We start from the raw sequence: 23,476 nt of genomic DNA, 5'->3' as shown, positions 1-23,476 counted from the left end.
CAGTTGGGATATATACCAACTAGTAGTCTTGACCCTCTTGGAAAATAACATGAAGAGGAAACCCAAGACTTATTCTAACTCCGCGTAGGTAGAGTGTCTACTCACCTCCTTGAGTGGACAGTGGGCATGTGCGAACCACTCTTGGCTTAATAAGGAGAAAATGGTTGTCATGCCCAAAATGTGGCCTATCCATATGATGATGTTCCAGACAGGGTTTTTTCTCTTATCATTTAGAACAAAGTTAAGCAACACTGTGAAAACAAACAGAAAAAGGATTAATTGTATATATTCCAATCACACTGAGCCAAGGAGATAATTGTTGATTTCTAATAACTGTTATTTGCAATAGAAATGTTCTTCGTTACCAAATCTAAAATAACAGCAATTCCCATGTTAATTATAAGACAATACTGTATGCCTCATCCCTACTTCTATGGAGGTAAAATAATTTGGGAAAGACAATTCTCAAAGCAATACCCTTGTAGATGGAACTCCCTGCTCCTAGAACCTACGCTATTTCCCTGTCCCTCTTTTATCTGCATCCTGATTACAACTAAATTTTAGTCATGATCAGGACGCAGATAAAAGAGTACTTGCATCTGTTTTGGAATTGTAACTGGACTTCTGAAATAGCAACATTTTGTTTTCCAGTTATTAATTTTGTTTTTGCTCTTTGCTCTTGCTTTTTAATTTGTAAAATTGTTTGACATTATTTTTTTCCCCTCCTGTTGGAATAAAGAATCTTAATTTTCTCAGGGAAGAACCACTGTTTATTCAATCAGTGACCAGCAAAATTTGAAAAAAATACGACACCAAAATAATTTTCTCAGGGATGAAAAAGCAGCCTCCAGCCTAAGCATACAATTCACCATCTGAGGGAATAATACAATGCACATGCTGCCTGTGAAATTCTGGGAGCTGAAGTTCACACATTTTAAAGTCCCCAAGAATGAGAAACACTGGATGGGGGATGGGGTGGGAGAGGATAATGCCCTGAATCTTTCCTTAGCTAGTCTTTCCCAATTTAGGAAGCTGCACGTTTGAGGCAAGCAATTCCCAAGATTCTGCAGCCAAGATGTCTGAAGGCTGTGATGACTGAGCATACTGGAAATAATAATAATAGTAATAAATCTGGAGCAGATGAGGTGGGGTGGAGGTTCGTTCTCCAAGCTTGTTGGTTTCGTTACCAGGCTATGTAACCTTTTCAGTGGAATTTAGGGAATGTCAGTGTCGGTGTTCTGTTTATAAGGTCTCTGTGTTTTCAGGTGTGGGTCACAAGGGAGGGTCCTGTAATAGGTTTTGTGATGGGTCAGATGTGGGTCACATAAGGTGAGGGTCTTGTGATGGGTTAGGGTTAGATGGATCACAAGACCCACCACAAGACTCTGACCACTGGCTTCATATACTTTAAATAAATTTGGAGCAACTCCACCTCCCAGTGGTAAAAAAAAAAAATATATCAAAAGGAACATGAGTGTGTACCATTTGGGGAGTGTGGAAACCCAAAACCAGGGGAGGGTAGGACATAATGGAAGAAGGTTCACCAGGAGCAATTCATGCCACGTTATTTTTTTACCGGCCTTGCTTGAATCCTCTGAGTAAAGGTTCAGTCCATTTCCCGAGGGAGTACTGACCTCCTATCATGGCAAATAGCACAAACATGACAGGAAAGAACATGCTAAAGGCCAAGGTGAGTAGGTATTCATGGACAACCGCTGAGAGAAGGAAGACAATCAGCATAGCTCCACCTCGGGCTCTCCCTCCAAACAGCTGGAAGAGAAGGAGCACATGAGACCTCACCTTGGTACTTACCAATTAACAATGAAGACAGGCATAGAGAGATTACATGCAGCAGATCTATTTTATGGGATAATATGGGGTGAGTTTGGTAAGCTTTCCAATACTTTCAGGTATTCAGACAGTAAACCAAACCAAATAATAGTGCTTTTAGAAACTGTGCTTTTATTGTAAGGTTCCAGTAATAGAATCTTGCAGGTCTGAGAGCACTTCCTTCCTTTGCGGCCTTTATTTTTTGAACAACAAGAGAGAATCCCTTCTGAGATGCTGTTCTACCCCCCAATTCCGGCTGTGGGCTTAGGCATCTCTTGTTGATCATTGCCCTGGCTGAAGTTCTTCCTCCTGGCCACAAAGTTATTCACATAGCCCATTACAGCCTTACCTACCCGCAGAATATCTTGATAAATATAGTAGTACAGCCAGTCGTGTATAATTATATTCCATATCCGAAAGAATCCAGAGAATGATCTGGAATTCCACCAGTCCTAGGCAGGGAGAATGGAATAAATAGCATGAAACTAGAACATCCCTGTATTTTAGGCAAGCAAAAGAACAATCGACTCTTCATAAACCTCGACTTAGAAGGGCAATTGGGATTAGAATTTCCATCATTAAGTTAGTGGGGAAACCAGCAGGAATTTGCAACTCCCAAACAGGCAAGGTAAGTGGCTGTTGTTGGGTGTGGGAGAGCAAGCAGGTGCAACTGGGTGTTAGGGAAGGGGTGAGATTGAGGGGCAAGGGGGCCATGAAAGGTGAGATTTCAGCCATTGGGAGGGCTGATGAATGATGTGGGATCATGTGAGATCTTGCAAAGTCTTTCAGAACATGTTATTTGATCTCTTTTACATTCCCTCAATATACAGGCAGTTTCTACAGGCAGTCTTAATTTAGTGACCACAACTGAGAGCAGCAACAAAGTGGTTAAGTGGTCATTAAGTGGAAATAGTTGTGTTATTTATTTGTCAGATTTCTTTATTGCCAAATTTACATGGTTGCCCATCTCACCTGAAGTGACTCTGGTGCCATATGACAAAAGCAAAAAGTAAAATATTTTGCAAGCCCATTAAAACAATTAGCATAGATAAAAATGCTTGCAATCTGACTTCAACTTTCCTTTGCTTTATAAACCTGCAGAGATTGTAAATGTGAGGACTGATCATAATTTTACTTTATCATCATCATTGTAACTGTGACCAACTGCTAAATGAGAACCACCTATATTTATTACTTTGATTACAAGTAATTTGATACTTCAATGTCAGTTTCTTCAGTATAGTTGTTTCAGCAAGTTAAAATTTGCTTTTCTTTTAGAGGCATAACATCTCAGAATTCTTGGGAAAGTTTTTCAAACTGTTCTTCACAGAGTGGTCAATGGACCATTCAAATATATCCATGAGGAATGAAATCCAGACTCCCTGTATCTTTCTTGCAACCTCCCCCACTCCTTGTTATCACCTTGTAGAAAGAACGGTCTGCAAAGCGTAGGATCTCGGCAAACATGTTTTGCCAGCAGTGCAGGAGGAAATAGTGGATCATGATTCCCAGAGTTATTCCTGAATGAGAGAGGTAAAGAAATACATCAGTTCTTCCCGGAGATTAAAAATGCAATTATTCTTATGGATTTAAGACAGACGACTGCAAATCAAATTAGACTTTTAGCTTAGACTTTTAGAGGTTAGCATCGTAGTGGAATATCTAATCATCTAGGTCATGGTTGATCCAAGCAAAGCTGCCTTTTGCAATTGACTGATAGTGGTTTTGTCAGTGTTGGTGGTCTTCAAGTGGTGCTCCAGATGTTTTGGGATTGCACCCCAGGTGCCTATTACTATTAGTACTATCTGTGCTTTCTTTGGCCACAATTGTTCTATTTGCAGGTCTTTATATTTTATGATTTTTCTCCAGTTCTTTGTCTTTTCTTCTGCTTTTCCAGATACTACAATGTCTACTATCCAGACTTTTTTGTTGTAGGATCTGATCTGGGTCAGTCACTGGGATCAAAGGTTTTGTCTTTCAAGCTTTCAGACACTAGCCTAGGCTAGAGAAAGTTTCCTGAAGATGGGCAACAGCACAAGTCCGAAAGCTTGGAAGACAAAAACTCTGGTCCGGGTAACCGACCCAGATTGGATCCTGCAACATTACCCTGGGACACTTACATTTGCTTTCATTCGTGAATTTTGTCTTATCCATAATTGTTAACATAAAGTATTGTGTGGCAGATGCTTGTCTGCTTTAATTCTAAAGTGCCAGAACACTTTAGTGTCTTTGTTTTCTACTATTTGTCTATCTTGTGCTCTTACCAGTTCTTCTTGCAGGTAAGTGTTGTTATTATTATTATATTTTACCCACCTTTTGAATATATAACTCAAGGTGGCAAACATACACAATACTGAAGGTGAAGGTTCATTCTCCAAGCTTTAATTCATAGCTCTACCGACCATCCTACCAAAATTCTGGATATGCTATGTCAATGACACATTTGTCATCATAAAATGCTCCGAAATTGAAGAAACAGACCACCTACTCAATAACATATTCTCTGGGATCCAATTCACATGTGAAGAAGAAATAGACAACAGACATTCAATCCTCAATATTGACATAAGGAGACTAGACAATAGAGAACTGGAAACCCGCGTCTACGCCAAACCCATGCACATGGATCAGATCTTCTTCAGAAGGGCCAGGACAAACTGCAGTACCACAACACTAGGAAAAGCAGAAGAGAAATAGCTGCTTAATGTCTTTCTACATAATGGCTATCCAAAAGACTTCCTATTCCAACACACAGCACCAAAACCACAGGAGACCACTACAATACCCAAGAGTGGTGTCAGATATGACAGCCAGAATTTTCCAAACCCTAAGAATAGCAATAACCCACAAACCCATAGCTACATTCCACCAGGAATTATTCAGAACCAAAGGCAAGATACAGAAGGATGAAAGAAACAATGTAATCTACAAAATCAACTGTAACGATTGCAACCAATTCTATGTGGGACAAACATCATGTCAATTAAAACCAGGTTCCCTGAACACTGGCTTGGCAGTCAAATGCCACAATCCCAAATCCTTAATCTCTACTATGTTGACACCAAACAGCACCAGTTCCATTGGAGCAACACAAAAATCATTGATCATGCTATCACCCACTGTGCTCGTGAGTTTATCAAAGACTGGCACTCCACAAGCACTTCCATCAATAGACACATGGATCTACAATCAGCCTACGAACTCCTTAAAATCCAAATCAACCACACAGACAACCAGAGACAGCACCAACCCTCAACCAACCCACACAAGCCCCCATCACCAGCAGTTCACCTCCCAATGATTTTGACTTGATGTGACCTCCCCATCACTAGACACATCACAAGAATCTCACTAATGACTCTCACATGATTCATCACAAGACCCATCCCAAGATCCTCACTTGACACATTCATTCCTGAAGCCCTTATGAACAGAAGAACACTGATGTTGACATTCCCTAAACTCTGCTGAAGATGTTACCTAGCCTGGTAATGAAACGTTCGGGAACCAACCCACAAGCTCAGAGAACATACCTTCACCCTTATCCTACACCCGAGCTACAGATAGTCACCTCTATTGCGTACACACTACTCCTGCCCCATATTTTCTTCACAACAATCCTGTGATGTGGATTGGGCTGTGAGCAAGTGACTGGCCCAAAGTCTCCAGCTGCCTTCCATTCTTAAGACAGGTTTAGAACTCACCATAAACTAACTACAAGGCCAATGGTTTTACCAAACTGATCTTGTTCTCAACATATATGCAAAGTATCAAGAGGCAGGCAGTTAGTGTAGTTTGAACTAAAGGTAGCAGTCAGCTCCATAATTCAGTAAACACCTATGAGTGATTTTAGCTGGGAACTGATGGAAAATAGCTTCACATTTTTACAAGGAAGGAGGATAGGTTTAACATAAATCACTCTTTTTTAGAGGCAGAGAAAAGGCTGCAGTCAAATAATCAAAGAATCTAGAATCCAGATTCACTGCTAAAATTATATAATTATCCTAACACACAAAAACCTATACCAATTTATTCACAATTCTGTGGTCAGAATAGATAAATTGCACCATATTATATATATTATGAAAATGCTATGGGAAGGCCCTCCTCCCCAGAATAAAATATTCTACAGAATATTAAAAGAGGCAGAATAGAATATTTCCCCCTACAGTCTTTCTGCTATAGCCTCAACCAGAAGCCTGAAGAGGCTAGGTTTTGTGGATTGGTATTTTGCATCCATTCATAAAGCCAGGCCCCTCTATTCATAAACAAAGGGCAGCCAACAGCTCCAAATAAGCAGCACAATAGGCAAGGAGCTGAAACTGACAAGATTAGTTCAGACTACAAAACACCTGGGATTTGCATTTCCACTTCTGCCTGTAGAGCCAATCGTGACCCCTACATGACCCCATAGGAATCTGGCAACAGTCATTAAAATAATAAAGGACATGAACAGGCATCTCAATCACAAAGCCCCCAAAATTGTATAAAAGCCCATCTACGCTCATCTCTAATTTGTCAGCCACCCCAGAAACGTGCTGCTGTCACTGACATGGAGATCTCTTTTCCAACTGCAGTTGCTTCAGTTCATTTCTTCTGTGTCTTTCTCCCAACTTGGAATAAGAACCAGACCAGATTTCACTTCCTACAATGCAAAATTTTATTCTGTCATTTATCCAACCAATTTGCATTATGCATTCTTATAATTTTACAGAAGGAGAAAGTCCTGTACAGAATTGTTTAACTGTACCATCTAATAATGAGTCATGTGTTTCAGCAGCAGCTAAGCTGCCTCCTAAGGTTTCAGCTGCCCATTGCCAGCTGCCTTGTAAATCTATCTTTGCAACCAGGACTACAAAATTGTTTTTCAGAAGTAAAGTAAGATAGCATTTTTGGTAAGTAGAATTTTATGAGCAGCACCATAGTCTCCAGATTTCTCCCATGTCTACAGAATTTTTGCATACCCCTTATTGCAAGGAAAGATGATGGACTTTGACAATCTGAACAGGACAATGTTCAAAGGGGCATAGCGCATGGCACTTGGAGAATAATTGAGGCAAAAGCAGAAAAAAAGAATAAGTAACTACCTGTTGCTAAAGCCCTTTTACAGGAAACAGAATCATCCAACAATGAATTCATAAAGACTTCTTTGCTGGACATTTGTTCTATTTCACATACTTTCATCATGAATAAAACTAGTAGACTGCCAGATCTACCTCATCATTTTCTGTGGGTGTTACATATAGTCCAAAATCATCTATATCTTGGCCTGTGGGATGAGGTAACAATTTACTTATTAAATTTATATGCTGCCCATCTTGCAACCCAAAGTAATTCAACATGGCTTACAATGAATCACTGAATTGCTACAGGTAGTCCTGGACTTATGATCACAACTGAACCCCAAATTTCTTTTGCTAAGTGAGACAGTTGAGTTTTGCCTCATTTTGTGACTTTTCATGCCAGTTCTTGAGTGAATCATTGCAGTTGTTAAGTTAGCAACCCAGTGGTTAACTGAACCTGGCTTCCCCATTGATTTTGCTGGTCAGAAGGATGCAAAATGAATGTGGTTCAGGATTCTTTGGAGAAAGCTATACAAAAGATCAGATTTGAGACAGAAGAGCTTTTGGAGGAGAAAAATCATCAGATGAGGAAAGATATTTTGTTGGCTCTTCAGGGGCTTGCGGCCCATGTAGAAAGGCTGGATGATAGGGTGGATGAGGTGGCTGGAAATGTTGAAAGATTGGAAGAAAGAGTTGAAAGAGTTGAAAATAATGTGGATGCAGCACATAATGAAATTGTGATGTCACAATGCAGAGACATGGAGTTTGCTTTGAGAATAAGAAGGTTGAAGGAGAATGCGAAAGAGAATTTGAAAGAAGAGACTGCTGCAGAACTAGCATCCATTTTGGGATGTGGAATTGAAGAAATGTTGAGAGATATTGAAAAAATCTTTAGAGTTAATTCATGGATTGTGAAGCAGAGAAATTTACCAAGAGATGTAGTTATTTATTTTTCTAGAAGATCACTTCGCAATGAAATTATACAGGTTTTTTACAATCAAAGCTTTCAAATTGCAGCGCAAGATGTTATAGTTTTAAAAGAAATACCTTCTAAAATTTTGAGAAGAAGAAAGGATTTTGCTTTTTTGGCTGAGGAGCTTAAGAAGCGTCAGATTCAATTTAGATGGGATGTACCTGTTGGTATAGTGGTGAACTATCTTGGAACACGTCATAGATTAAACACAATTTTAAAAGCAAGAGATTTTTACATTTCTGTTCTGAAGGCAGATGCACCACCATCTCCAAGATCTAGAAGAAATGAAGGTCAGTTGGCTGCAGGAGCAATGTCACCAACAGGAGAGGAGTTGTTGGTTGAATCAATGCAACAGTGTTTGGAGATAAGAGAAGAACCAAGGGAACAGAGAATGACTCGTGCAGCCCATAAACATAGAGAAAAAGAACAACAAAAGGTAGATGCTGGAGATACTACACAGGTTTCTACCTCTGAGCCAGTGGGAGGAACAAGACCAAAGAAGTCTTCAACTGCGGATTTAGATGCAGTGTTCCAAAGGCTTCAAGCCATTAGATATGGCAAAGTTCCTGACATGGAATGTTAATGGTTTGAATTTACCACAGAAAAGAAAGAAAGTATTTTACTATTTGAAACAACATAAGAATGATGTTATATGTTTGCAAGAGACTCATATTGCTTCAAAAGATGAAAAATATTTGATTAACTCCTGGCTGAGAGTACATTTCCCAGCCTCTGCTCCGCAGAAAAAAGCAGGAGTAGTTATTTATGTGAGGAAAGACTTATCACCGAAGTTAATTGATTCTGATCCACAAGGAAGATATGTTATTATTGACTTATTATTAAATGGCAAGAGAAGTCTTGTTATTGGACTATATGCTCCTAATCAGCAACAAAAATATTTTTATAAGATGATACATCAGAAAATAACTCAATTAGATTATAAATCAGTAATTATGATGGGAGATTGGAATGGTGTTTTAGACTCAATTAAAGATAAAAAGGGTTCTTTTAAATCTCCTAATCATGCAAAATTACCTAAAGTTTTTTTTTTATTTGAAGGAGGATTTGGAACTTAGAGACATTTGGCGTGAACGGAATATGGAAGAAAGAGACTTCACTTTTTTTTCAGACAGGCATCAGAATTGACTTTTTTTAAATTACTAATGATCTCTTTTCTAGGGTGAAGAACGTCAAGATATTCCCAAGAATATTATCAGACCATAGTCTTGTATGGATGGAGTTATCTACTGAAGATGGGAACAGAAGGACTTGGAGATTGAATGAAAATTTATTTAGATATGAGGGGAATTTACAGAGATGTAGAGATTATTTAAAGGATTTTTTTCTTTTGAATATGCATAAGGGTACTTCGATGCCAATGTTATGGGATGCTAGTAAAGCTTATATGAGTGGGGTATTGATTTATATGAATAATATGCATAGATGTAAACAGGTGCAGAAACGTAAAGAGTTGGAAGCAGAAATTAAATCTAAGGAAAAGGCTCTTATATTAAATCCATTGGACAATAATTTAAAGGCTTCTATTAGTTTGCTTAAGGAGCAATTTAATATGTTAATAGCTGATCAGATTGCAATTAATTTGAGGTATATGCAACATAATACATTTTGTAATGCAAATAAACCTGGTAGGTGGTTGGCTTACCAACTACGAAAGAAACAGAAATCTAGGATTATAGAAAAAATAAATTATAAAGGTAAAGAAGTTTATCAACAAAATTTAATTAAAAGGAGTTTTTAGATTTTATTCAAAGTTATACGCTAGTGAAAATAAACAAGTTTTAGATATAGAAAAGTATTTACAGGAATCACATTTTCCTAAACTTACTATTGATCGAAGAGATGAGATTAATGGTTTAATTACTTCTGATGAGATTATTTGGGCAATTAAACAATTGAAAGTTGGTAAGGCTCCAGGTACAGATGGATTAACAGCAAATTATTACAAAATGTTATCTGAAGAAATTATAGAACCATTGAAGGAATTTTTAAATAATATTCTGTTGGGAGCAGAGGTACCTCCATCATGGAGAAGGGCTTTCGTATCATTGATTCCGAAAGAAGATCAAGATTTGACGCAGCCCAAAAATTATAGACCTTTATCTCTTTTGAATACAGATATAATTTTTTTTTCAAAAATATTGGCAAATAGACTAATGTGAGTTTTGAAGCAATTGGTTCATAGTGACCAATCTGGATTTATATCCGGAAGATATATGAAATATAATGTTAGACAAATTGTTAACTTAATTGAGTATTTGGATAAGAACAATCAAATCCCTGCTGCTTTGATTTTTTTAGATGCTGAAAAAGCTTTTGATCAATTAGACTGGCAATTTTTATTCAAAGTAGTAGAGGAAATGAATTTTGGGGATACATTTTTACTTGCCCTTAAGGCAGTGGTTCTCAACCATTTTAATGCCGCGACCCCCAACCGGTCGTAAGTCAAGGACTACTCAACCGGTCGTAAGTCAAGGACTATTCAACTGGTGCAGCACCATTTGCATAATGGGACTTTTGGCGGGCTCAGCAGGGCAGAGACAGTCTGGACAATTCCTATTGGCTTTTGAAAGCCAATAGAATTAGACTCTGTTCAAGAGAGTCTATTCTATTGGCTTTCAAAAGCCAATAGAATAAAAGGGAGTAGCACAGCTAAGGAAAAGGAGAAAAAAAATGGCAGACTGTGTTGTTTGGCGACCCCCGTGAAATGGTCGTTCGACCCCAAATGGGGTCCCGACCCACAGGTTGAGAACCACTGCCTTAAGGCAATATATCAACAACAATCTGCACAAATCGTAGTTAATGGAGGTTTAACAGAAGCGTTTAAAATTGAAAAGGGTACAAGACAGGGATGTCCTTTATCCCCATTGTTATTTGTTTTAACAATGGAGATTTTACTTATTAAAATTCGGGAGTCACCTAGATTAAAGGGAATAAAAATAAATAAGAGTGATGATAGATTGAGAGCTTTTGCTGATGATTTGGTTGTGACATTATCTCAACCAACAGATTCGGTTAGAGATTTGGTTGAAATTTTAAGTCAGTATGGGAAGGTTTCAGGTTTTAAGGTAAATAATAATAAGACTAAAATATTATCGAAAAATATGTCTATGAAGGAAAAGGACATTATGGTTAGATTAACAGGTTTTGAAATAGTGAAAAAGGTTAAATATTTAGGAGTTTATTTAACTGCTTCTAATGTTAAATTGTATAAAAATAACTATAAGACATTATGGATAAAAGTGCAAAAAGATTTAAATAATTGGAAAAAATTACAATTATCTTTGTTGGGAAGAATTTCGGCAGTTAAAATGAATATACTTCCAAAGTTTCTTTTTCTTTTTCAAATGATACCTATTTTGAAAAAAGATGCTAATCTGGAGGAATGGCAGAAGGAGATTAATAAATTTATTTGGGCAGGGAAAAAGCCGAGAGTTAAATTCAAAATTATGCAGGATACACGGGAAAGAGGTGGATTGAAGGCACCTAATTTAAAATTGTACTATGATGCGGTGGCTTTAACGTTGATTAGTGATTGGCTCAACTTAACAAATAAAAATATTCTTTCTCTTGAGGGATGGGATTTATTATATGGATGGCACGCGTATTTAATTTATGATAAAAAGGTTGATCAGGTTTTTAAAACTCATATTTTGAGAAGTGCTTTGTTGCATGTCTGGAAGAAATATTATTATAGGTTAAGTTATAAAATCCCAATTTGGGGGATTCCAGGACACATGATTGAGGGAGTATCTAGGGGAGCAAATTTGGATAAGATTTCTTATAAGGAATTACTTAGTCTGGATGGGCAGCATTGGCAATTAAAGCCTTTAAATGAGTTGAAGCAAGAAAATATTGTATATTCTTGGTTTTATTATAATCAATTGTTATTGAGGTGGAGTATAGATCAAAAGGTTGGAATTACTTTAGAGGATGTGAATTTGGTAAAACAGATTAAAGATCAAAGTCGAGCTCATATAAAAAGAATTTACAATGTTTTAATAGAATTTGATTCTGAAACAGTTGGTTAAAGATTGTATGATCAAATGGGCGCAAAATATTCAAGAGCCAATTTTATTGGATACATGGGAAACAATTTGGGTTAGAAATGTAAAATTTACTCAAGCGCAAAATTTGAGAGAAAATTTTTATAAAATGTTTTATAGATGGCATTTGGATCCCCAAAAGTTGCCCTGCATGTATCCAAATTTACAGCCTAAATGTTGGAGATGTGGAAATTTAGATGCAACGTATTTCCACATTTGGTGGACTTGTAGAGATATTAAAGCTTTTTGGATAAAGATTTGGTGGAATATTCAAAAGATTTTTAAGAAAAAGATTAAGTTTACTCCGCAATTATTTTTGTTGGGTATTATTGTAGATTTTGATGTTAAAGAAACTAATTTGATGTTGAACCTTATAACAGCTGCAAGATTATTGGTGGGACAATATTGGAAGAAAAATTTGTTGCCTACTTTGGAAGAATGGATACTTAAAGTGTCTAATTTGGCAGATATGGCGAAGATTCTCCGCCTATTTGAAGGACCATTCACAAGAAAGATATATTATGGTTTGGAGAACATGGATTGATTATATTCAGAAGAAATATGAAACTGAAAAGTATTATCTTGCTTTTGAGCAGATTTTAGATAATTATTAATAGCTTTAATTATATTATTATTTTTGACTTAATTTGTTAATATTTGTATTGATAAGGAGCTAAAGTGTCTTATGGTTTTGATTGATAGTATAATTGGTTTATGTTAGCTGGATTATATTTGTTTATTCTTTTGCTTTACCCTGTAATCAGCTCTGGGAAGTGGGGGGAGGGGGGAAGGGGTGGCGGGGTTTATATTGTAATAAATTTATAAAACTTTTAATAAAAAAAGAAGGATGCAAAAGGTGATCGTGCCACCCTCTGGGGCACTGCAGCCTTCATAAATACATGCCAGTATTTACGGCGTGTATTTTGATCACGTGAGCATGGGGATGCTGCAGCAGCCATAAGTGTGAAAAATAGTTATAAGTCACTTTTTTCAGTGCTGTGGTATCTTTGAACATCACTAAACAAATGGTTGTCAGTTGAGAAATATCTGTTGTACGTCTTCACTTTCTCTAAAATGTGATAAATCAGCCTTATCCTGTAATCCCATTACACAAATTAAATCATAATTGTTTCCACATACCAGATACTACTGAATCAAAGATGGAAAGTAGCAGGATTTTGATGGTGAAGGGCTGCTTATGCATGTTTTTGAACATAGGGATGAAGGAGTATTTCATAAGGAAATTCAGAAAATATATACTCGCCAGGAACTGTAGGATGGAGAGAAAAAATACTACCTTAGTGATCCACTAGCATCTCAGTCTTCTGGCAAGGCATACTGGTTGCCTTGGCTATGACTAAGAACAATCTTCTTCTCATCTATGGTTTCAAAAGCTGGATTTGGCTGCCATTTTAATCTCCTACAATGCCCAAATACTGTCCTCCCTTTTCTTTAGTTTTAGTCAACCTGTCATAGATTTCTGCACCACTCACTTGCTGAATGGCTCTAAGTTCCATTAACTCCGCTCTCTTTCAAATCCTTTTTCCTTTTGTTTTCCTTTAGGAGATGTTTGAAAATATGTAAATTGTGTCTAAAATTTTAAATTGTACATCTCTTAGGGGCAGTGAACTTTTTTGCATCAAACATGACTCAGGACAAATGTTGTAATTCACTCAAGGCTAGAGAACTCTGGGAAATTTAAATGGTAGCCTTTAATCACTCAGGGTTTCTTAAAGTGTTATTGCTATTTACTACCTTGGCCACCTAAGATACCTTAGGATTCCCAGTTTAGCTCAGTCTTTTCTAATCCATAAAGAGGCCAGATAAAACCAACCCGCCAATGGAAACTTTAATGTGTTTTACTCACCTCAACCAATTTTTGGATGACGTAACTCCAGCGGATGTATGGATCTCTATAAGGAAAGGAGCAGGGATTGCGTTGAGATGTGATAAGGGTGCAGTTCCCTTTTCTTGGGAAATACAATGGTTACACCATTGCTCTAGGGGCATGGACTATAGACACTGAAGCCTGTTTTGCCCACTCTTTTTCTGATATAGCTGAAAAACCAAGCAGCCCCAAAATACAAGGACGATATGCAAAGACTCACCTCGGATAGCTCTTTCTGTAGATCAAAGTAGGGCAGAAGAGAAAATACAAGTATGTTGATAATTCAGGAGGGCTTATCTTCCCTGGAGTAGGGGAAAGAAGCAAAGGAACTATTGAAAGTACACAGGGACAAGTACCGAGACAGCAGTTTGTGTTGTACACTGAAGAAAGAGTTACACACATGATGCTCAATTGGAGACATCTTATCTCTGCATACTGTTTCAGCAGGAGGAATGCAGAGCTTTATGTGTACGTGATGATAGCAGTAGCAGTAGCACTGCAGCCCTCTCTAAGAGGTTTGCAGAGTCAGCATATGGCCCCCCAACAATCTGGGTTCTCATTTTGCTGACCTCGGAATGATGGAAGGTCAACCTTGAGCCAGTGAGAATCGAACTTCTAGCAGTCGGCAGAATTATCCTGCAATATGGCATTCTAACTACAGCCCTTCTTATCAAGATACTTATCTACAAAAAGTAGCTGCAAAACCCACTATAGTTAAGATATGATACAGGATGCAGAATTAAAGCTTTCTGAAAAAATCTGTCTCCATTGGTATACAAAAGCAACAAACTAGGGAAGTGTCTATTCCATGTGTTCACAGGGATATGTATAAGGAAAAAAAATGCAATCAATAAAATCTTGCATTATATGTCAGATTTTTTTAAAAAAAAAACATTTTGAGCTGCTTTGTATCCTAATAAGAAAAATAAATAAATAAATAGATAAATAAATAAATCTCCCATGTTTTGACCTCTTCATGCAAAATGAAGTTTGACAAATAGGAGAAATTGTGATTTGGTGAGGGATATGGGGAAGTGTACTTGATCCAAGCAAGAGGTTTCTTTTGCTTTGAATCCATATAACTTTTCTTAGCATTTTGATATACCTAAAGTCTACTTACAACATCTAACATGATCCAATCACTGACAGGAAAATGGAAAATGTAATCCAATAGTTCCTCAGCTGTCATAAGTTGAGAAAGTCTGTGATTAGCATTTGGAGGCCAATGGTTGGATGACTAGCTTATGCTACAACTAAAATGCTGCCATTGATGTAAAATCAGTTTGGGGACTATGGGGACAACTTACAGCCATTGTAATCATGACTAAGGGCCTTCAAGTCAAACTCACCAACTTGGTCCCTGGCAAGGAGAAGAGGGGGCATCGATTCTCGCAGAAATGAGTGGCTTTTCATCAGGAACCGGATCTACCCCAGAGGGCGAAATGAGCAATGAAACAGTGTGAAGTTACATCATATAGATATTCTTGCAGGGGACTTTAGTATTCTGCTATGCCATCTACCTGTCCTTCGGTACTATCCTTGTGGATATTCAAAGAATGGAATTGGACCCATCAGCTCAGATGGATGGGCTGATCCAAGAGGTCTCTAATGCTCACATGGTGCTCCAGACTCTGTCTGTTTAGACTTTTCAGATAGAAATGGCACTTGGCTATCTGTCAGCTATACTGCCTGCTGATTTTTCAGCTCATTGTCTTGCTTGAATGAAATCTGCTAGTCTTCCAATTTGCAAGAAGAACATACGAGGGCAATTCGGAAATAAACCTCCATTTGGTTATCAATGACAGACATGTGCAGATACAGAACTTTTACTATACAGATTAGAAAAATACAACATTACATTACTTTTCGCAATAACTGTCATTCAAATTGAGCCCCTTATCATAACATCTTACAAGGTTTGAAATTCCTTCTGCAAAAAAATCTCCTGCCTGGGAATGAAGGCACCCCATAACAGCATCGTGAACCCATTTGGTTGTGTTTTGTGCTCCTCAGAAAGGAATTTTTGTACCCAACAAGCACAGAACTTGCGATATCCCAAATTTTCTGTCACTACCTCATACAAAACAGTGTGAGAAATTTGGGAAAAGTGTAAAGAAATCGCAGATATCATGAACCAGTGAACTTCATGGACCTTTTTGTCAATTTTCTGCATCAGTTCATTGCTGACTACAGATGGGTGGCCTTGCCTCATCGTGCACGTCAGTTTGTCCATCTTTAAACATGTGACACCACTGACGTACGACGCCTTCACTCATCACATTTGCTCCATAAACATTACAACATTACAGTTCATGATGAATCGCAGTTGCTGGCAGTTTTTTCACATACAGGAATCCTTTTACTGCACGCACTTCACCTTTGGAGGGATTTTCTATGGCAGGGTTAATTTTCAACTGATCCAGTGGATGAGTTAACTACAACACTACCTTCTCCTTCCATTCCTCACTGCCTACTGAAGTACTGCACATGTCTCCATTGGACGGGCGTCGCTATCCCCACCTATTTCTCATGCTCAAGGGGAGGTTTATTTCCAAATTGCCCTCATCTATTTGAGGCCATGGCAATTGCTACTGCAGGCATTTATACACAATGTATGCATGACCATGGCTGCTAAGGAGCATACCTTCTGCCACAAGATTAAAAAGAATGTACTGTATATCTTATTCAGGGCAATGTATAGTAAAGAATATGTGTTTGACCTGGCCATCCTTAATGCCCCTATTTGGGGTTTATGGGACCAGTCCAGACCATCCAGAGGGCACGAGATAGGAGACAACTACCTTAAACCTGGAGTGAGGTTGCCATGTCTTCTCTGTGCAATGGCACATATGTGGCCTGTGTTTGGTAGTATAAATTTATGCTTTCGGGGGCCTTTGTAGCACCTGCTGCTATCTATATTTTCCACACTGAGATATTCTATGGCAACCAGAGTTCCTTCACAAATCCAACCTCATCTTAACTACCCTCATTGCTGTTTAAGAAATCCTTTCCCCTCTACCAACTTCCTTTGTGCTGGCCCAGTGACATACCTGCTCAGAGATGACAATAAAACGGGAGGCAATTCCCAAATCACAGGAGAGAAGGATATAGAGGGGGAAGAAGCCCAGCATTGCAGTGTGGCAGAGCAGCACCAACACCACCAAGGTGACTGTCAAGAGGTTGGGGAACCTGGTCATCTTCAAGCGGCCTGACCATATTTGCAGGGCCTGGTAGGGCACAAATAAGGTGTAGAGGAACATGCAGAGCCAGGCAAAGAGTGCTGTGGGGAGTTGTCGAAAGCTACTGATAATGAGATCGAAATCCCAAACAAGACTGTGGAAGACAAAGAAGAAAAGGCGCTCTAAGGATGTTGCCCAAAAGATAAGGATGTTTCAAATTAAAATAAGCACCTCAGGTGACCCATATCCCTCTGCCTCTACTGCAACCCCTTGAGCTTTCTTTGGGGCATCCCCAATATTCAGTGATATAATTGCTGAAAAGTGAAAGGGATGGGTCCTGCTATTTTGAGGAGGTAAACCCATGAAAGGTTCAATGAACTCTTCAAAATAGACAGATCAGAGTTAGATGAAGGAATATCCCCTTCCCCAACTAAAAGAATTATGATCAGTCTCTCTCATTTTGTTTCATAACCTTGTTTGATTTCATAATCTTGGTTTCATAATCTTTACTCTAAAATATTGGATCCACAAAAAAAGGTTCGCAGCACAATTTCAATAGGTCAGGAATAGAGGATGGTGAGGTATTTGATGTGCCTATTACACTAGGAACATTACTCAACATGCTTGTCAGAGAAATATTTGTATATTATTCTGCCGTCATCACATGGCTGTTTGGGTTTTTGCAGATCCCATCCTCTCTAAAAGGATTAGTTTTCTTCATGTAATCCCTTTCTCTGTTCCTAGTTTCTATATTTTTCCATTCCTGTATTAATAGTAAATTTATCCTGATTTTCTTTAAAGTCAATTGGTCAATTAATCAATTTATTGACCACTAGTCAAATGGAATGGAATATAGTACAAATACAAACCATGTTAACAAATGGCAGATGCATACTATGTGACACAACACATATGTTCACCCACGAACACCGGTACAGAAAGATCCAAAAGGTAACAAGTTTCATTCAGAATGAGGTTAGAATAAGTGAACTGAGTAAGTGGGCTACTAGGATAGAGAACGGTGTTTGGATGCCTAGCAAAGGTGGCACCAAAGGGGTGTTCCTCAGTTAGACTTATGAATTTCTAGGCAGGCATAGGAGGGTCCCAAGGGGTACTGCTCCACAAGAGTGCAAAGACAAGGAGAACAAATTCCATTTCCTTTGTAGCAAGTAGATGAACAGTGACACCTGGGAGGAGAAGCAGCAGGGTCAGGGGACTCGCAGAAGGTTGCCAAACCGTTGATGGAATCTAAGTTCAAAAGATTAGGTAAACATGTTCTTAAGATAATTACTGTGTCCCTTAGCAGAAAACAAATAGCACCCTATCCCCACATTCACCCCAGCATTAGCATACATCAGAGGATCATACCGTCCTTCGTCGATGGAATCCCCAATGATTTGTTTGAGGACAAAGATACAGAGCGTGGCCACAAATATGTGACGGATTGTGCGGAAATGTTCCACCTCCATCAACGTGCTGTAAAAGAGAGAGATGTTGCCAGCAAATAAGCAATAGATGGTGGGGGAAATGGGCATTTGAAGATCATTGGACGAGACCTGAGATACCAAAAGATTTTCATCTGGCTTTCTGTGCAAAAACTTGCAGTTTCACTTGTATAAAAGAAATAACAATCAAGGGGCTGGGGGAAAATGTTCCCTCTCTTGTGATATACAGGTAGTCTTCAACTTATGATCACAATTGAGCCCTAGGACCAAGCAGGAAACTCACTCCTGCTGAGACTACAAACAGCCTTATTCTAATATGCTAGTAATCACTCTTTGTACTATCATGCTAGCCCACTAATCAACCTAATCCTTTAAAACATACTTCATTCCATTTCCAATCTAGAGTATCTATTCTTTGCATACTCTCCCTGCACCCATCAGTGTGTGGCTATGGAGCATGCTCAGTCCTTATTGGGCTGTTTCCAGCTCTTGTTCGTCATCACAGTGGAATATCAGTTATTTGCCCCAGGTCACCTTTGGAACCTAAGGCCTTAGAGATCTGGCTACTTTGCCCATTGTCTCTCTGACTAAATCTCATTCATACAATGGCCAGGTATACTTACTCATACAATGACTGTTGAGGGACAAAGACTTTCTTCTTCAGTAGCTGACCTTTCTCTCTGCAAAATAAGATTTCAAAGCAGGTAATATTTAATATATTTCTCAAAACCCTTCTCATCTCTGAGCAAGTGGGGGGGGGGTAAAGGTAAAAGAGTCCCTGCAATTATTACTCCACTAGTCATTGCCGATTCATCTTCATTTCAAGGCCATTGAGCCAGTGCTGTCCAAAGACATTTGTGCGGTCATGTGGCCAGAATGACAGCACAAAGGGCTGTTACCGTCCCACTGAAGTGGTACCTATTTATCTACTCACATTTACATGCTTTCGAACTGCTAGGTTGGCAGAAGCTGGGGCAAGTAACAGGAGCTCACCCCCTCATGTGACGTTGGGTCTTGAACTTGAACTGCTGTTTTTTTCATCCAACAAACCCAGCGTCTTAACTACATTGCCAAGCATGGACGTGGGAATAGCAAAATAAGAGCAACAACGTCACAGAATTCATGCATCGTATTACTTTCTTCAGAACCAGCCATCGCTTGTGTATTTGAAGCCTTGCCATTTATTTTTTTCTGTACTATAACCACTACATAACTTTAGGAACTGGTACCTGAATTTTCTTTCCCCTTCCCATTTTATTTGTTTTTAAATTGTTTATGGAACTTAGATTTTTTTACAAGATTTTATTAATTTTTTCCATACATACAATAATCATTTTTCAACCAATGTGCTCTCTGAGTTTAGATACACTAATACATATTTAATTCCTAATCCTTCCTTCTTTCCTCTAACCATCAGTAAAATAAGTCCCAAGTTTGATGATATTCTGTTTCTTCTTTTTCTTTTAGTCTCATAGTCAATCTGTCTATCTTTGCGCATTCTAATATTTTTTGAATTATTTCTTCATCTGATGGTATTCCTTCATTTTTCCAATATTGCACAAATATTATTCTTGCCACCATTGTGACATGTAAAATCAAATATAGGCTTTGTTTGTTAGTCTTTTCTGGCATTATACCTAATAAAAAAAGTTCAGGCTTAAAATCTACATATTCTCCCAACATCTTTTCTAACCAAGTATGTATGTTTTCCCCAATAATTCTTTACTTTATCACATGTCCACCAAACATGATAATATGTGCCTGACTTGTGTTTACATTTCCAACATCTATCTGACATATTTTTAAACATTTTTACTAATCTTGCTGGTGGCAGGTGCCATCTATAAAACATTTTATATAAATTTTCTTTATAAGAAGTTGACATTGTCAATTTATAATTTCTTTCCAATAAATTTTGCCATTTTTCTAATTCTATATTATATCCAAAAATTTTCGCCCATCTTAACATTGTTTCTTTAACTTTCCATTTCCAAAGTTAATAAAAAATTATACATTTTCTTAATTAATTTCTTTTTTAAAAAAAACAAGTTTTATTGGTTTTTCAATTTTTACATCAAAGTGCTTAGGAACCAGCATGCTGATGGGGTAATCGGTTATCCAAACAAACAAACAAACAAACCACAAAATCATAAGTATACAACTCAAATTTGTTCCTTAAAAGTTCCCTTTCTGTTTCTCTCAGTTAATGTAACATATTCAAAATAATACATTTCTAAATAAAATTCAGACAGTCAATAAAATTATCAATGACATTTTACCTATACAAATCCAAATCCTGTTTTGAAGCTTTAATTAATTTCCAATTTCCATGTTCCAATTTAGCCTTAACTAGGTATATTGTTTACATTTCGGGTATCCCTAATTTCCCTCTTTTTATAACATACTGATTATACTATCTAAAATAAAAATGTTATTCCAACAATTACACTATTAGATTTCCCAAATATATTCTATTTCTATTCTAATACCTCCTCCTTTGCTAATACCATATCTTCCATTTTCACAATCCATTTCCTTGTTCTCATTCCATTACGAAGTAATTATCATACCTAAATATGTTATTCCAAGAAATACATTCTTACTCTATTTCACTTATATGTTCTATTTCTTATTATAATAGCTCATTTAAAACCTTTTTCATGTTACAATTCCAAGCTACAGTCTAACCAATAATTTTCACCTCAGTTATAAATCTAAATCCTAAGCATTAAATCAGTCCGCGTCTCTAAAAAACCTTTTCAGTCCATAAATATAGTTTTAACTCCCATTTTTATACCTTACTCTAGCTTTCTTTTTGTGCCAAGCAGGTTTCCGTAGTAGAGCCTCTGTGTCAACAAATAGGTCTCCCTTCATTCCTTGAAATATCATTTGGCACAAACAGTCGTATCCAACATTGTAATTGGTAATTGATTGTCAAAGTTATTACAATTCTCAATGGTTTGTATCTGAGCATCAGTTCCTGTTGGTTTTGAAGTTACATATGATTTGGTTAAAGTCATTTTTGAATCATCAAATATCTCAGTAGGTTGTATGTAGAGTAGTATAAAGTCCTCTTTAGTGTTGATTTGTTCTTCTTCTGTTATTTTTGGAGCTGTAAAGAAATCAGTTGGAGTCTGGGGGTCAGTCAGCAGTTTTGGGACAATTTCTTTGGTTTCCATCGTGAAATTCATTTGGTCAGTAATTTCAAAGGTTTTTTCCAGAGTGAATTCATAATTAAGATGTGAATCAATTTCCTCCATCTCATTAAATTGTGTTTGGTGTTAGGTATAGGCCTCTTGAGTGTTTGTCTGTTCCTCCTCTACTATTTCTTGGCCTGTAGATTGCTCAGTTGAGGTTTGAGCTTTAATCTGTCGTCCCCAAATAATCTCTTTCATTCTGGAATCCATTTGCTCAGTCGTTTCAAGATTTTTTTCCAATGTGAGCTTGTAGTTAAGATGTGGGTGGAATCCCTCCATGGCAGTGGTGATTAAAACCTTTAATCTTTTAGTGGAGGCTGCATTTAATAGCAGTCAGTATCCACCTGCACAATTTCTAACAGTTAGTTTCATCACCCAGCAATTCAGCTTGTTTATCTTTTCCCTTTTATGATAATTTGAAACTCAGTGTCATCTTCAAAATTAAAGGGGAAAAGAAACAGCAATTGCAATTTCAGTAACTATTTTCACCACAAGATGTCCCTAGTAAGTTATAAAGTCTTTTCCCATACCCCAATAATTTTTTTTTCCAGTTAAAGAAATAAAAAAGACAATGTTCTCCAAATAAATAGAATGTTGAAATTCTATTAAAGAGGTTTTTCAGGACCCCAAGGTGTCCCAAGTTAAACCTAGTCATTAAAGTTAGTTGTTTATTTTTTCCCTTTGTTCCAAGCTTGCCTTCCCACATAGACAAACACTGCTTTTTCAGAAAAGGGAAATAATTCCAGAAGGGCTTTTCACAGGGGTAAATAAGAAAAGGAGAGGCAGGAAGGGATCTCACCCAGATCTTCCACAGTGGTTCTTTTCGCTTAGATGTTATTGTGACTTTCGGCTGGTGCAGCTAAGTGATCGGCCATCTTACTGGGCGATCTTTGCTCCATCGGCCCTAAGGAGCTGCCTCGAGCCACTGAAGGAGCTGCCCCCCTCCTGCAGTCAACGAGGAGCCTCCTCAATGGTGGTCGCCCCTCCAGGGTGACTTTCAACCCTCTTCAGGGTCTACCGGCAAAGAAAAACCAGCTGGCGAAGAGACAACTCTCTCAATAACACCACCAGCGCCACGAACCGGAACCGGAAGTCTTAATTAATTTCTCTTCTGAAGTTAATAAAGTCTTATCAAATACTGTTTGTTGTTTATAAAATCCATACAGTTTAACATCTTTTTCATATCTAGTTTGCATTTGTAAATGTGCCCACTATGACAAGTTGATGCCTTTGTTGTCCATTTCTTGTTTAGATTTTAAATTCCCTTCAGAATTTAGAATATCTTTATATGTCCAGATTTTTTCAAAGTCCACCAAATTTGGGGGTACAAATGCTTCCATAGTTGACAACCACCCTGGAATTTTCAAATATATTTTACTTTTTATTTTTTCCCATACTATTAATAATGCATTTCTTATATAATGGTTTTGGAAATATTTATGTATTTTGTTTTCCCCATACCATAAAGGCATGCCGCCCCAATTGTAGATCATGTCCCTCCAGATACAACAACCTTTTGTTTCTAAGAGTTATACATTCTTTTACCCATGTTAATAGAGATGCTTGATAGTACAAAACCCACTCTGGTAAACTAAATCCTCCATTTTCCTTAGCATCTTGTAATGTTTTCATCTTAATTCTAGCTTTCTTTCCTTGCCAAACAAATTTCAAAATTAATGAATTTAAATCTTGAAAAAAAAATTCTCAACTTTTATGGGTATTGTTTGAAATAAAAATAAGATTTTTGGCAATACATTCATTTTCACTGTAGCGATTCTTCCTAATATTGATAATTACAATTTTTTCCATTTTTCCAAATCCAATTTTATTTGATTCA

At 37.6% G+C, this 23,476-nt stretch overlaps 1 protein-coding gene across 1 annotated transcript in view; it reads right to left on the bottom strand.

Annotated features, from left to right (window-relative positions):
- Positions 1 to 111: 111 nt before the first annotated feature.
- The window catches only part of LOC120318140 (sterol O-acyltransferase 2-like), a 36,558-nt gene continuing 13,193 nt past the window's right edge, over positions 112 to 23,476 (bottom strand). The window contains exons 3-13 of the mRNA XM_039365462.1: positions 19,066 to 19,122; positions 18,366 to 18,473; positions 16,869 to 17,151; positions 15,168 to 15,243; positions 14,039 to 14,120; positions 13,798 to 13,843; positions 13,071 to 13,200; positions 3,253 to 3,350; positions 2,184 to 2,282; positions 1,577 to 1,770; positions 112 to 251 (exon numbers count right to left, since the gene is read on the bottom strand). Of these exons, the coding sequence (XP_039221396.1) occupies positions 242 to 251; positions 1,577 to 1,770; positions 2,184 to 2,282; positions 3,253 to 3,350; positions 13,071 to 13,200; positions 13,798 to 13,843; positions 14,039 to 14,120; positions 15,168 to 15,243; positions 16,869 to 17,151; positions 18,366 to 18,473; positions 19,066 to 19,122 (1,183 nt within the window). The 3' untranslated portion in view covers positions 112 to 241. The remainder of the gene's footprint in view (positions 252 to 1,576; positions 1,771 to 2,183; positions 2,283 to 3,252; positions 3,351 to 13,070; positions 13,201 to 13,797; positions 13,844 to 14,038; positions 14,121 to 15,167; positions 15,244 to 16,868; positions 17,152 to 18,365; positions 18,474 to 19,065; positions 19,123 to 23,476) is intronic.

Source organism: Crotalus tigris, unplaced genomic scaffold, assembly GCF_016545835.1.
Source record: "Crotalus tigris isolate CLP2741 ecotype Arizona unplaced genomic scaffold, ASM1654583v1 scf7180000020074.1721668, whole genome shotgun sequence".
Taxonomy (NCBI): Eukaryota; Metazoa; Chordata; class Lepidosauria; order Squamata; family Viperidae; genus Crotalus; species Crotalus tigris.
This window is presented reverse-complemented; position numbering and strand designations above follow the sequence as displayed.